Genomic DNA, 11680 nt, shown 5'->3' on the forward strand with positions numbered 1-11680 from the left:
AGGGCGGCGTGCCAGGCTAGCCGCTCTGTCAGAGAGACACGTTGGAGAGATATAGATGGAAAAATAGCATCTGCCTTTATTCAAGTCCTGTCCCCTGCCTCGGGTCCCAACTCGAGTTCTGTCTCTTGGGTCCCCGGGGACTGGAGGCAGCTGTTCAGGGCGGGCTGAAGGGCCTGGGACACTTGCTCAGCCTTGTTTTCGAGCCGCCTGTGACGGGGGGCACTACGCCCCTGCAGGGCCCGCAGGAAGTCAGGCAACTGGGAGGGCAGGGCGAGGACTGGTACGGCGCGGAACAGAGCTGGCACGGCATCCGGGTGGAGCAGACTGTCGAAGTAGGCTCCGATGTAGCTGCCGGGCGCCCGGCCCTGCAAGAAGTCGGGCAGCACGCAGCTGAGTGAGGCGGCGAAGGCGTCGTGCAGGCCGTGAGCCCTAGGTGCCGACGCCCCATCCTGCAGCCACTCGCGGCACAGCGCCACGGCCCCGGGCGAGAAAAGCAAGACCACCACGCCGCCCTCCTGAAGGATCTGGAGCCTCTGTGCGTGGAACCAGGCCAAGGGCCCTTGTGCGCTCAGTTCACGACGACTCCACAGGTCCACGACCACGCGTAACGGCAGCTGGCACAGCGCCGACGCCAGGGCGCCTACTAGGCGCTCGAAGGCCGCATCTTCCGCTGAATAGAGGAGCAGAGCCGGGGGGCCCCTGGCGGCCGCTGTCAGAGAGAACAGAGCCAGAGGGGAGACGTGAGATGGCCTGAGGCCCGGCCCGCTGGGGGCGGCCCCCCGCCCGAAGCTTGCTCACACTCACCCCCCAAGCGGACATCCTCCTTCAAGAGCCTCAGCCACCCTGTTAGGGGAGAGGGGCGGAGGCAGAGGGTGAGCTGAGCCACTGCCTCCTCTCGGTGAACTACCACCCCCACTCCAGTCCTGCCCCTGGGGATTGGGGAGCCGGAAATGACTCACCTTTCGCATGGTCCTTTTTGAGAAGGAGGAGAAGGAAAAGCACAGCGGCAAAGAGAAGGCAGGCCAGCCACACCAGGGCCCAGCGCTGGTGGATATCTGGGAGAACCAGGGGAGGAGATGGGCTAGTTAAAGACCTTAAACTTTCACTCTACTTCATGAAGGAGAAAAACTGAAGGCCAGAGAAATGAAGTGACTTTCCCAAAGTCTATGTAGTGTTAGAGGCAGTACACATCATATGAACATATCAATAGGTCCATGACTCAGAGACCTTGGATAAGTGACTTCACTTTCTGACTCAGTTTTTCACCACTGTGAAATTGGAATAACAGCTCTGACTGGTATAGTTCAGGTGGTTGGGCGTAGTCCGGCAAAGTGAAAGGGTCCCAGTTCACTGGGGCAGGGTACTGAGGCATCCAATCCATGTGTTTCTCACATGGATGATTCCCTCCTCACTTCCTCCCTCACTTCCCCTCTCTCTAAAAATAAATAAATATTTTTAAAAAATAAAATAAAGTTGGGATAACAATAGTACCTAGCGATAGGGCTGCTATGAGAACTACATATATTGATAAATGTAAAGCACTTAGAATGCCAGGCCAGAAGTTCTCAAATGTCAGCAATATTATTTCCCCCCAAGCCGAGGATGGCCGGGTCCTTGACTTCACTCTCCTGAATACCTGCAACAGCCTTCTGATATCCAGTTCATTCACCACATGGCAGCCCCAGAGATCTTTTTTAAAATATGGACCTGATTATGTAGCCTTTTGGGAAGCTCCTGCTGCTCTTAAGTTAAATTCCAAATTCCTTATATTGGCTCCCAAGGTACCTTCATGGCCCTGGTATCCTCATCTTATGACAGGGGCCTGCCTCCCACGAGATTCCAGCCACACTGACCACTTTGGAGTTCCTCAAAAAAGCATCCCACAGTCTTCACAAAAATGGGTCTCTACCTCCTTCACCTCGATCGGGCTTTGGAGTGCAGCTTGAACGTTTCCCCTGAACTCTTCACCCCATGGAGGTTAGGTTCCTCTTATATGCATTCATGGCTTTGGACAGTTTTCCTTTTTAGAGAATGCTTCAATAGCTCACACTAACCAAATGCACATGATTTGGGGCTGATGTCTTTCTAGCCTTCTACAGCTGGGGTGGGGGGAAGGGATTGTGTCTTGGTGATGCTGGAATTCCCTGCAAGCTCTCATCCTGGTTTCTGAATGAAGAAGGAATGACCCTCTGATGTATCTGAGCCACAGAAGGACAAGGCCATTGTCTGTGCTGCCCCCAAGAATGGTCCCTGTCAAGATTCCAGCTCCTTTAGAGCTGTGGAGAGTAAAGGTGATTCTTGTAATACTCACACTTGTCCATGGGGCAGGCCCATAGTGCTACCAGGTCATCATCCCGTAGCTGTAAGACACAAAACCAAGTGCAGAGCTCTCATCTTATTGTTCAGCACTCACCAAGTTCTAGCCAGCCTGATCTCCAAGTTTCCAGCCTCATTTACGCATTTATTCTCCCCCACACAGCAGGTTCCCTCAAGCTGCTCCGCCTTTACCTGTGCTGTGCCTACTGCCTGGACTGTGTCTTCCTCTAGGCCAGATCTGGCCCACGTGAAGAGACACTTCCTTGAAGTCCCCCTCCCCCCGCTCCCAAAACCAGCACTTAGCACATGAGAATGTTATCTGTTAATGGGTTTTTAGCCAGCAGTGAGCAACTTGGGGACAGGAGCTATGCTTCTTCAAGTCTTAGCTTCCCCAGGACTGGATACAAAAAGTGCACACAAAAAAGTGGGTGGATGCTAGGAGGACAGTGAGGGGGCCTTTGCCTAGGAAGAGTGAGAGTCTCCCTGGTGCCCTCTGCTAGGCACAGGAAGAAGTGGAAGAGGTCAGAGGTAGAGTGTTAGGGCAGTTGCCTTTGGACACTGGGGCAGGGCTCTCCTGCCACCTACTCACCTGCAGACACTGGCCTGACTGCAGGTCTTCTAGTAACTGCTCTCCAAAGCGAGCTGCCCTCTGCCAAGCCAAGTGGTAGGGGGCTGTCACCTAGGGGCACCACACCTAGGAGACCACCAGGCTGCAGCTGGGCAGAATGGAGGGGAAGGAGGGCGCTGGGGCTGGGAGATTTCTGAGAGGCCACTGAGAACAGGGCCCAGGTCTGAATCACTCCCATGTTCCCAAAGACCAGCACAGAGCCTGGCACAGAGGAGGGAAAATTTGAGACCAAGTCGGAGATGGAGCTGGAGAGGTGCATGGATGAGAGCCCACCAGCCCTCACCGTGGAGGCCTTGCTGAGTAGTGGGGTGCAGCCACTGGGTTCCAATGCACAGAGTGATCTGTTGTCCTGGGGGCCTCGTGTCTCCACCAGCAGCATATCATCCTTGAGGGGCCCCAGGGAGTCTGAAAGGGATGAGTCCACTCTAAGACCCAACCTTGCTGGGGGCTGCCGTGTGCCTCCCCATGCCTGAGCTTCACCCCTGGAGCTGGCACATCCAGGATTCACCCCTATTGCAACCGCCCTGCCCCAGCCTTGTGCCAGCCCCACTCACCAGACCACAAGCATTCTTGCAGCTGCAGCTTCTCCCAACTTCTCACCTGCTTGGAAGGGGTCAGGGTTAGGGGCACAAAGAAAAGCAAGAGCCAAGGCCAGAAAGACCTGGGAAGAGAAGGGATAGTAAAGGGAGGCCTGATGGGTTGGGGGAATCTGCACTCTGGACCCGACCGTAAGCAGATCTGGGTTCCAGTCTGGGTGATTAGGAGTGACTCCATCTTTCTCAGCCTCAGCCTTGTGAGGTCATCTGTGGCAACAGTGTGTATGACCCTAAATTAGCTCTTTTTATGCCTGACAAGACAATTTATACATTTCCCTCTAATTCCCTTCTCAAAGAGGCCTCACCTGACCACCCCACTTGAAATTGCAACCTCAATCCTCCCTTATCCTCCCCACTTTTCTCCATAGTATTTATATACAATTTTGACTTACTATAATAATTTACTTATTATATCTGTTATCTGCCTTTCCCCATTAGAATATAAACACTCTAAGAATGGAAATATTTATTGGTTTTATTCACTGACATCTACCCCAAGTACCTAAAACAGTGCTTGACATATAGTAGATATTCAACAAATCTTTTATTTTTAAATTTTTTATATTTTATTTATTTATTTTTAAAGAGCAGGGGAGGAAGGGGGAAAGAAAGGGAGGGAAACATTGATGTGTGAGAGATACATCAGTTGCCTTTTACATGCCCCCAAATGGGGACCTGGCCTGGCGACCCAGGTATGTGCCTTGGCTGGGAATCCAGCCAGCAACCCTTCAGTTCACAGGCCGGCACTTAATCCACTGAGCCACACCAGCCAGGGCAATATTCAACAGACCTTGAATGAATATGTTTATAATCATTCTGTGAAGTTACAGAGCAACCAGTTATACAGATATGGAAACAGGATGATGGCAATAATAAAAGCAGCTAACATTTGTTGAGCATTTAGTCTGTGCCAGTCTCTAAGTTGAAGCCCTTCTCTTACATAATCTTCATAACCAGTCTATAAGGTGGTTACTACTATCATTCCCATTGAACAGATGAGACTGACCTTCGGATGAGACTCACTTCGGTGAAGTGACTGGCTCTGGGTCCCTGGCACTGCTAAGGTAAATAGTGGAACTCCTAAAGAGGAAGCCTATAACGACTCTGCTCCAGGGACCCAAGGACAAAGTAAGTCCAGAAGACAGTGCCTTGTCTAGGAGTCTACACAGAGTAGGAGGACGGTTGGTCCTGCCCCAATACAGCGCTCTGGCAGCCCCTTCTTACCTGGACGCAGAGGTTGGGGTGGCCTTTCAGCAACGGGAACTCAAGGGCCTTCTACGGTAAGAGGGGAATGGGGTGGAGTCATGAAAGGTGGCCTCTTGGTCTCGCCTTCCTCCCCCAACCTTGCTGACTCACTTACGTTCACAGTGACGTTTTCTCGGGGCAGCGGTGGGGCCAGCGGCTGGCAGGAGCCCGAGCCTGGTACCTGCCAGCACAGTGTGGCCTCGGCGGTCAGGGAGCATGGCGCATCCAGACGCCAGCCTCGAGGGGGCAGCAGCTGCAGCCTGACAGTGCGCCAGAGGTTGCGGTGTGCGCGGGGATCTGCAGGGAGAGGGTGTGGTCACTGGGTGCCCCACACTTGTCAGCCTCCCACCCTGGCTGGACAGTGCGGGTCCTCTCACCGTTCACAAAGGGGCAGATGCTCGTTCTAACGGAGTCGGGCTCCAGAGGCCACACCTGTGAAGGAAATAGGGCTCTACTGGTGAGGCCACCCCAATCAACCCTCCAGGTCCTCTGCTAGGCACTGGGGACATGTTCATTTGACCAATAAGTCACAAACACTCGCCTGCTCTTTCACCCTTTGCAGGGTCCTTGAGACCCCCACATTTATTCTTTCAGACAACCCTATGTCAACATCTGGAAACATCTTCACTTAACAAACATGTGTCTTAGCCCTGTGGGAGGCACTAGGGACATTCACTAATTAAATCCACAATCACTTTGTGAGAACCTACTATGTCTCAAGCACTCACTGTCTTGGTTGTTAAAGACACATTCTTCGGTTTACAGGCCCGCACTCAATCCACTGAGCTACACCAGCCAGGGCTTAAAGACACATTCATTTATTCTTTCGATAGACGTTTAGAAGGCACCATTATGTGCTTAGCCCTGTACGAAGCACTAGAGATAATACTATATCAATTTATTCAGCAAACCTTTAATTAAGAACACTTATTATGTGTCAGGCATTGTGCAAGGCTCTGGGGGAGTTACTAAATATGAATTAGCTATTGTCTCCTTGACTTCACGGACACAACAAATTCACCATGACAATAGGGATAAAATGTATATAAATTAATAAATTGGTCACTCATTTATTGTCTGTTGTATGCAAGAAGAAATGAGACAGCCACCCAAATACAAAAAGGAAATGATAAATGGCAAGGAAGGACAGAAGTACAAGGAGGTGTGTAGAAAGCAGAGGCCTGGAGATTAGGGGAAACTTTGGGAAAGCAGTTAACATGCAAGCTGGAAGGATTTGGTTGTATGGAAAAGAAGCGGGGTCATTTCAGGTAGTGGGAACCACCTGAGCAAAAAGCACAGAGGTGGCTGTGCCTTGATGAGTAGCTCCATGTGTATGGAACAAAATTTCTATCAAGGGGAATCATGGGAAAAACGGTAGAAAGGGTTCAGTTGGGGATCAAAATATGGGACCCAGAATGCTAGGGAAGTTCTGGGAAAGGAGGTGGTATGGGAAGTTATTGAAACAGTCTAGATGATAGGAGCCCAAACTGGGCTGAAATGGAGAGGAGAGGGGAAGAGAAAGAGAGAGGTTAATGTCAGAGGTCAAATAGACAGGACCTGATGACCAACTGAATGTGCAATCAGAGGGAGAGGAAGAGCCAGCATGTATAAGCCTAGATGTGGCACACTTCCTTCTAATAGTTCTATAAAGCTGGTTATTCTACCCATTTCACAGATAGGAAACAGGCTTAGAGAGGCAAACTGATTTGCCCAAGGTCACGCAGCTACCGAATGACAAGAATCAGGATTCAAACCAGTCTGTGTTCATAGCACATGCTCTAACACTAAAGGGGCACCCAAAGGGGGGAATTGGAGGAGTGGAGGAAGGCTTCAAGAAGGAGGTGACATCTGAATGAAGCATAAGTGGGAATCCTGTGGATGGAGGATCAGAGCATTCTGGGTGTGTAACAAGCAGAAGGCACAAGACGGCCAAAGGTAAAGGGAGGGACAGTCACCCTAAGGAGCTATAGTTTTGACCTCAAAGAGGAAGGTGGAGAATAGTGAGACAAAGACAGAGCTACCCCCTCACCAACTCCCCTGGCATCCAGCTAGGCTCTGCTCCTACCTGAATACAGAGACAGGGAACCAGGTCTGTGTGGTTCAAGGTAATGGTCTGTGGCCCAGTCTGTGGGACAAGCAAAAGTGGGGGAAGTTAGAGAAGACAGGGAAGAAGGGAAGGCTGGAGGCCAAAGTTAAGGAAACCAGGCATGCAGCAGTTCCCCCAGCAACATTCCTTGCTTCGGGCGTGGGTCGCTGTGTCCTCTTTAAGGGTCCCCTTGCATCCTTAGCATGGGCATCAACCTCGAGTGGGAATGGACCTGGGAGGGGGAGGGGGAGGTCTCACTAGGTTTCTGTGCCACCATGGTTTTGTAGCGTTCTGGGCCTGGTTCCAGTACAGGGAGAGGCCAAAGCGCTGCTTCTCAGAGACATCCAGCACCAGGTGCACATCCTCGCCATCTGCAGACACATTGAGCCAGGGCAGGGCTGTGGAGGGACACCAAAGAGAGACTTCCTTCACCTCTTCTGCACACCCAAGCCTGGGCTGTACTCATCGACTGACCCTTTGGAGTTCCCTTCAAACCCTTTAGACTCGGAGGCCCCTTGAGGATGGAGCCAGTGTCCCCATCTCAGACCAGGCTTTGTCCCAGCAGCCGGGGACTGAGCTCATGTAGGCCCCAGTACATGGTCTTGAAAGCACCCTCTCCTTGCTTTTCCCTCTGCAGCCAGGAGAATCCTGTAACTACTGTGAGGTAAATCATTCTTCTGTATTCTAATCTCTCTGATGCCACCCCCACCCCAGTTACTCCCAGAGTATAAGAAGTAGTCCTCACAAAGGCTTGCAAGGCCCTATCCAATCTGGCTGCTGTGACCACTGTGAACTCATCTCCTAGCACTAATTAATCTGCTGCAGATCACTTGCCTCTTTCTAATACTGAAACACACCAGACATACTCCTGCCGCAGGCCCTTTACACTCGCTGTTTCCTCTGCATGGAACCCTCTAGAGTGAGGCTGTCCCTGACAGCTGCAACTCCCAACCTCCCTACCCCCCTTTTCTGCACTTTCTCCCAAGTATCTAACTATTGCCTATTTCACATCTCCATCTGTTTATTGTGTCCTCCCTTACCCTCACCTTGACCCTGACTCCCATCTAGAGTATCAGCTCTATGAGGCCAGGGATTTTTGTCAGTTTTGTTATTGGATTTATTTCTAGTGCCTAGAGCTATGCCTCGGACAGAGTAATTACTCAATAACTATCTGTTGAATAAGTGAATCAGTGTGTAACTGAATGAGTGATGACGTGAAATGCACAATGTGTATCCGTATCATCAAAGCTCTGAGGTTGAATAGTCCTTAATGGTTACCAGAAGCAGGCAGGCCAAGTTTAAGATGAAAGGAATCAAAAAGAAAATGAAGTTGAAATCATTTGAGTTAAAAAAATCACAGTGTGTATATTTTGATCTGGGTGGTCGTTAGGCAAATACATACATATATAAAAAAGGAATGGAACTAGACATTAAAATTTGAGCACTTTACATACTTTTCCATATGTATATTATAATACAGTAAAAAAATACAAAAAACTTAGTGCATGGAAAAAAATCAGAATCTTGACTTTCTTAGCCCTTATTTTATGGTTTAGTATTATTTTTATTTGATACATGGGGAGAGTGCACCATAACCTTGACAACGCTTTGGGTCCTGTCAAGATGGGCCTCTAGATGTTCCTGGTGTTAATAAATATTTGTTACAGGGAATGAGAGATTCACCTTTATGTTCCCAGCACCTGGCGCAAAGTAGGAGCTATTATAGTTCATGTGTGATAAATGAAGGAATGAATGAGCACGTGAATGAGCTCTGCAAGTGTCTGGGACGTGGCAGCCCAGGCCTGAAGCCAACTCCAAGGGTTTCTCACACTACAGACCCTGGACCTCCCTCCTCCCAGCCCTGCTGGCCCTAGCCCCTACCCCAGCAGCTCTGGATGCTGTCCCGGACTTCAAGCCCTCTGCAGTCTGGGGAGAGATCACAGAAAAGCCTCCAATGGGGCTGGAGACCAAGGAAAGAAGAGGGGACAGCCCAACTCATGGGGAGCTCTGGGAAGGGCTCCCTGTCTCCTAAGTACCACCCACATTTACCTGGTGCCCAAAGCACCTTCCACAGGGGCAGGAAGGCCATGTCGCTTGGGGAGAAGGGGCATGAGGAACTGACTCTGGGGAGGATGGGCGCTGCCTGAGCGTGGACAGGACTGCAAAGGGGGTGGAAGCAGAAGGGGAGTGGCCAGAGGCGAGAGAGACTAGGGAAGCAAGGACTCAGGGTGCTGAGAAGCTCTGGAGCCACTTACCGGGCAGCTGTTGTGTGAAATTGAGTTCCTTCTGGTACCTGGGCTGAGTGTAGGACCAGATTCGCACCTCAGCCCCTAGAGCAGCCTCAAAGCAGTCATATACTACAGAGCCCTGTGAGGAGATGAGTGGCAGAAGTCTTTGTGGTATCGGGCTCAGAATCCATTCCGAGGGCATGGGTTCCTCTGCATGGATCACTCTTTCCTTCCCCCTTTCCCCAGCCAATGATTATACTCATACTGTGTGGCCTGAAATTCTGCCACTGAAGTTTCCTTCAATGGCTCCCAATTCTAAAGCATGCATCTCAATAGGGGTATCAGCAGGGCAGGGATAGGGCCCTAGCTACCTAAGTCCCTGCACCCACCCCAGCCGTTCTGGATCACATGGCCAAAGCTAAGGTGATGAGAAACCCCTCCCCACAGAGGTAGATCTCTGAGGCACACCCAGTGCCTCAGCGGTCCTCATGATTGCTCCGTGAAGTGGGCTAGGAGATGCTCTCCTACTCAACAACTTTCCAGATCAGAGGGGATTGGCTGGGGGTAGGAGAGGAAGTCAAAGGGTTTGAGTGATTTGGCCCAAGTGGAGAGACACCTACTGGGACAGCCATGGAACGCTGCACCACAGCATACGCACAGGGCAGAGAATACACATGGGGCAGATACGGGAAGGCAGGAAGACCAGAGAAGTGGATCCAGCCCACAGACTGTCCCTCCCCGACTCTTACTTTCTCTGCCTGGCATTGTTACCTCATTGAATTCTCACAACATCCATATGAAATAAGACTATTCTTATTGCCACCTTACAGACAGGAAAACTGGGGCGTAAAGGGCACAGCCCTGACGGGAGTCAGGACTTCAAGAGATAATGCATGTGGCAGCACTTTATAAATTTCATATTCAGAAGGCGGTTATTATTATTATTTTGCATACCACAGACTGACCAGGCTGCACGAGGGCAGCGGGCACTTGCACCTCCAGCAGGACACAGCGGGCAGTAGGGTAGGCCTGGAAGGAGAGCATTACGTGGGCCTGGAGAGAGCCTGTGGGCAACAGGGGAGGGAGCTGGTCAGGCCCAGGGGCCGCAGACAAGGCCCTGGCAGCGGGCGGCTGGGCCAGCTGGGTTCTCCTCACCATTCTGAGGCTCCCCAAGCTCTGGATCAGCTGCTCTTCCAAATTGTTCCTCATCTTCAGGCTCTTCCCAGTGTCCTGGAAGGACTGGAGAGCAAGGCCCGGGTCAGGCCTCCTGCTCTTTTGGGTTTGGCTTCCTTCCAGAAAGTTCATGAGGGGAAGAAGGGGCCAGGTGTAGGGCCTAGGGATCAGGTGGGAAGACCAGACTGGCCTGGGGGTCCTTTGGCCAGTGTCCTCCAGGAGACTGTCATCCAGGAGGGTGTACAGTGACATCTGACGGATTGCCTGACCCTCAAGCCCACACCGAACACATTCACATGTGCACACAGATGACATGCTCACCACGCACAGCCAAGTGGACGACCACACGAACACAGAGGTCACAGTCAGTCTCCTGATGGCACCTGAGCACCAGCTCTGTCTGTAGGCGTGTGGGCACCAGCACAGGTCCTGGGGGAGACACTATGCTCCCAGGCAGGCAGAGCCTGTCACCATCTGTGAGTGAAGGGCAGGGTGGGAGCTGAAGCCCTTCTGAACCCAGGGTTTGGTTGCACCTCATACCCTCAGAAGGCCAAGGAGCTTGGCATCTTCCAGAGCTGAAGGTGGGCCATGGGGGCATGGGACACGGGACTGGGTATTAATATTTATTAATTCCGGGAATATCTAGAGGCCCCTCTCCCTTCCACCAACCTAGGAAGTTCTTTTCTTTCTAAAAGTAGGACTACTCACCCAAGAGGTGGCAGGAGAGGCCCTGGGAAGGAGGTAAAGGAGAGTCAGAGTTTATGGTCCTGCATCTAACCAACCATCTTTCCTGGCTTGAGACCCCCAACTACCTGTTTCTGGGGCTCCCTATTCTAAGCTCCTTCCAGAAGAAGACAAACATAGCTCTTGCCCCCTCCCCATTCTCCTCTTACCCCATCAGTACCAGCCAGACCAGCCAGGGCAGTTCTGGTGGTGGTGGCGGTGACAGGAGCCTGGCTAGTATCCTGATGGGCCTCAGACTGAACTGTGAGTCCTCCCCAACCCTCCTGGGGTCCCAGACTCACCAGAGAGCAGCGAACAGCGTCCTGAGGCCCCATAAGCTTCTCCAGAGAGAGGACCACGGGGCTTGGGCCCAGTGCCAGGGACAGCAGGAACCAGGGCACAGGCATCTTCCAGGTGCCAGGTGGCACCCAGGCCCCAGGCCTTGTCCTGCCCCCCCAAAGGGGGGGGCAGACACCTCACCTTTGCTCCCACTTAGTCCAGAGCGTTTGGGCAGGAGGCGCCAGAATCTCTTCCCAGCCTCCAGGGTCCCAGAGCTGGCTAGCTGACACACTCCCTCTCCTGAAGTCCTGACTCCAGTCTTAGTCCCAACCGAAGTGCTTTCGTTTTTGACTCCCGGCAGGCAACTGGCTGTTCCCGCCCCACCCTGTCCCTCCCACCAACACCA

General features: G+C 51.9%; 1 protein-coding gene across 6 annotated transcripts; it reads right to left on the bottom strand.

Annotated features, from left to right (window-relative positions):
- Positions 1-52: 52 nt before the first annotated feature.
- IL17RC (interleukin 17 receptor C) lies at positions 53-11634 on the bottom strand. Of its 6 annotated transcripts, none has more exons than XM_037055615.1 (19): positions 11298-11634; positions 10981-11002; positions 10594-10746; positions 10255-10338; positions 10054-10163; positions 9127-9238; positions 8753-8797; positions 7130-7242; positions 6851-6910; positions 5163-5217; positions 4901-5082; positions 4765-4815; positions 3499-3544; positions 3228-3349; positions 2906-2965; positions 2312-2360; positions 960-1055; positions 805-843; positions 53-709 (listed from the first exon to the last, which is right to left on the bottom strand). In XM_037055615.1, the coding sequence occupies exons 1-19, from the start codon at positions 11400-11402 to the stop codon at positions 81-83; spliced, it is 2133 nt and encodes a 710-aa protein (XP_036911510.1). In that variant the 5' UTR covers positions 11403-11634; the 3' UTR covers positions 53-80. The 6 variants fall into 6 exon arrangements, with proteins under 6 accessions (XP_036911510.1, XP_036911509.1, XP_036911515.1 ...); XM_037055614.1 differs by having other exon boundaries at positions 7130-7269; XM_037055620.1 differs by lacking the exon at positions 10594-10746 and having other exon boundaries at positions 7130-7269.
- Between the last annotated feature and the right edge of the window lie 46 nt (positions 11635-11680).

Source organism: Sturnira hondurensis, unplaced genomic scaffold (genome assembly GCF_014824575.4).
Source record: "Sturnira hondurensis isolate 20B ecotype Veracruz unplaced genomic scaffold, ASM1482457v3 Scaffold0008723, whole genome shotgun sequence".
Lineage (NCBI taxonomy): Eukaryota > Metazoa > Chordata > Mammalia > Chiroptera > Phyllostomidae > Sturnira > Sturnira hondurensis.

Excerpts from the sequence above, each read along its gene's own strand:
- IL17RC (XM_037055614.1), bottom strand. The coding sequence starts at position 11,402 with ATGCCTGTGCCCTGGTTCCTGCTGTCCCTGGCACTGGGCCCAAGCCCC. Across the intron at positions 10,747-10,980 it reads CCTCTCCTGCCACCTCTTGG|ATGGTGACAGGCTCTGCCTG; the intron begins GTGAGTAGTCCT and ends CTTCACTCACAG. Across the intron at positions 7,270-8,752 it reads CAGCATCCAGAGCTGCTGGG|CCCTGCCCTGGCTCAATGTG; the intron begins GTAGGGGCTAGG and ends GTCCCTCCACAG.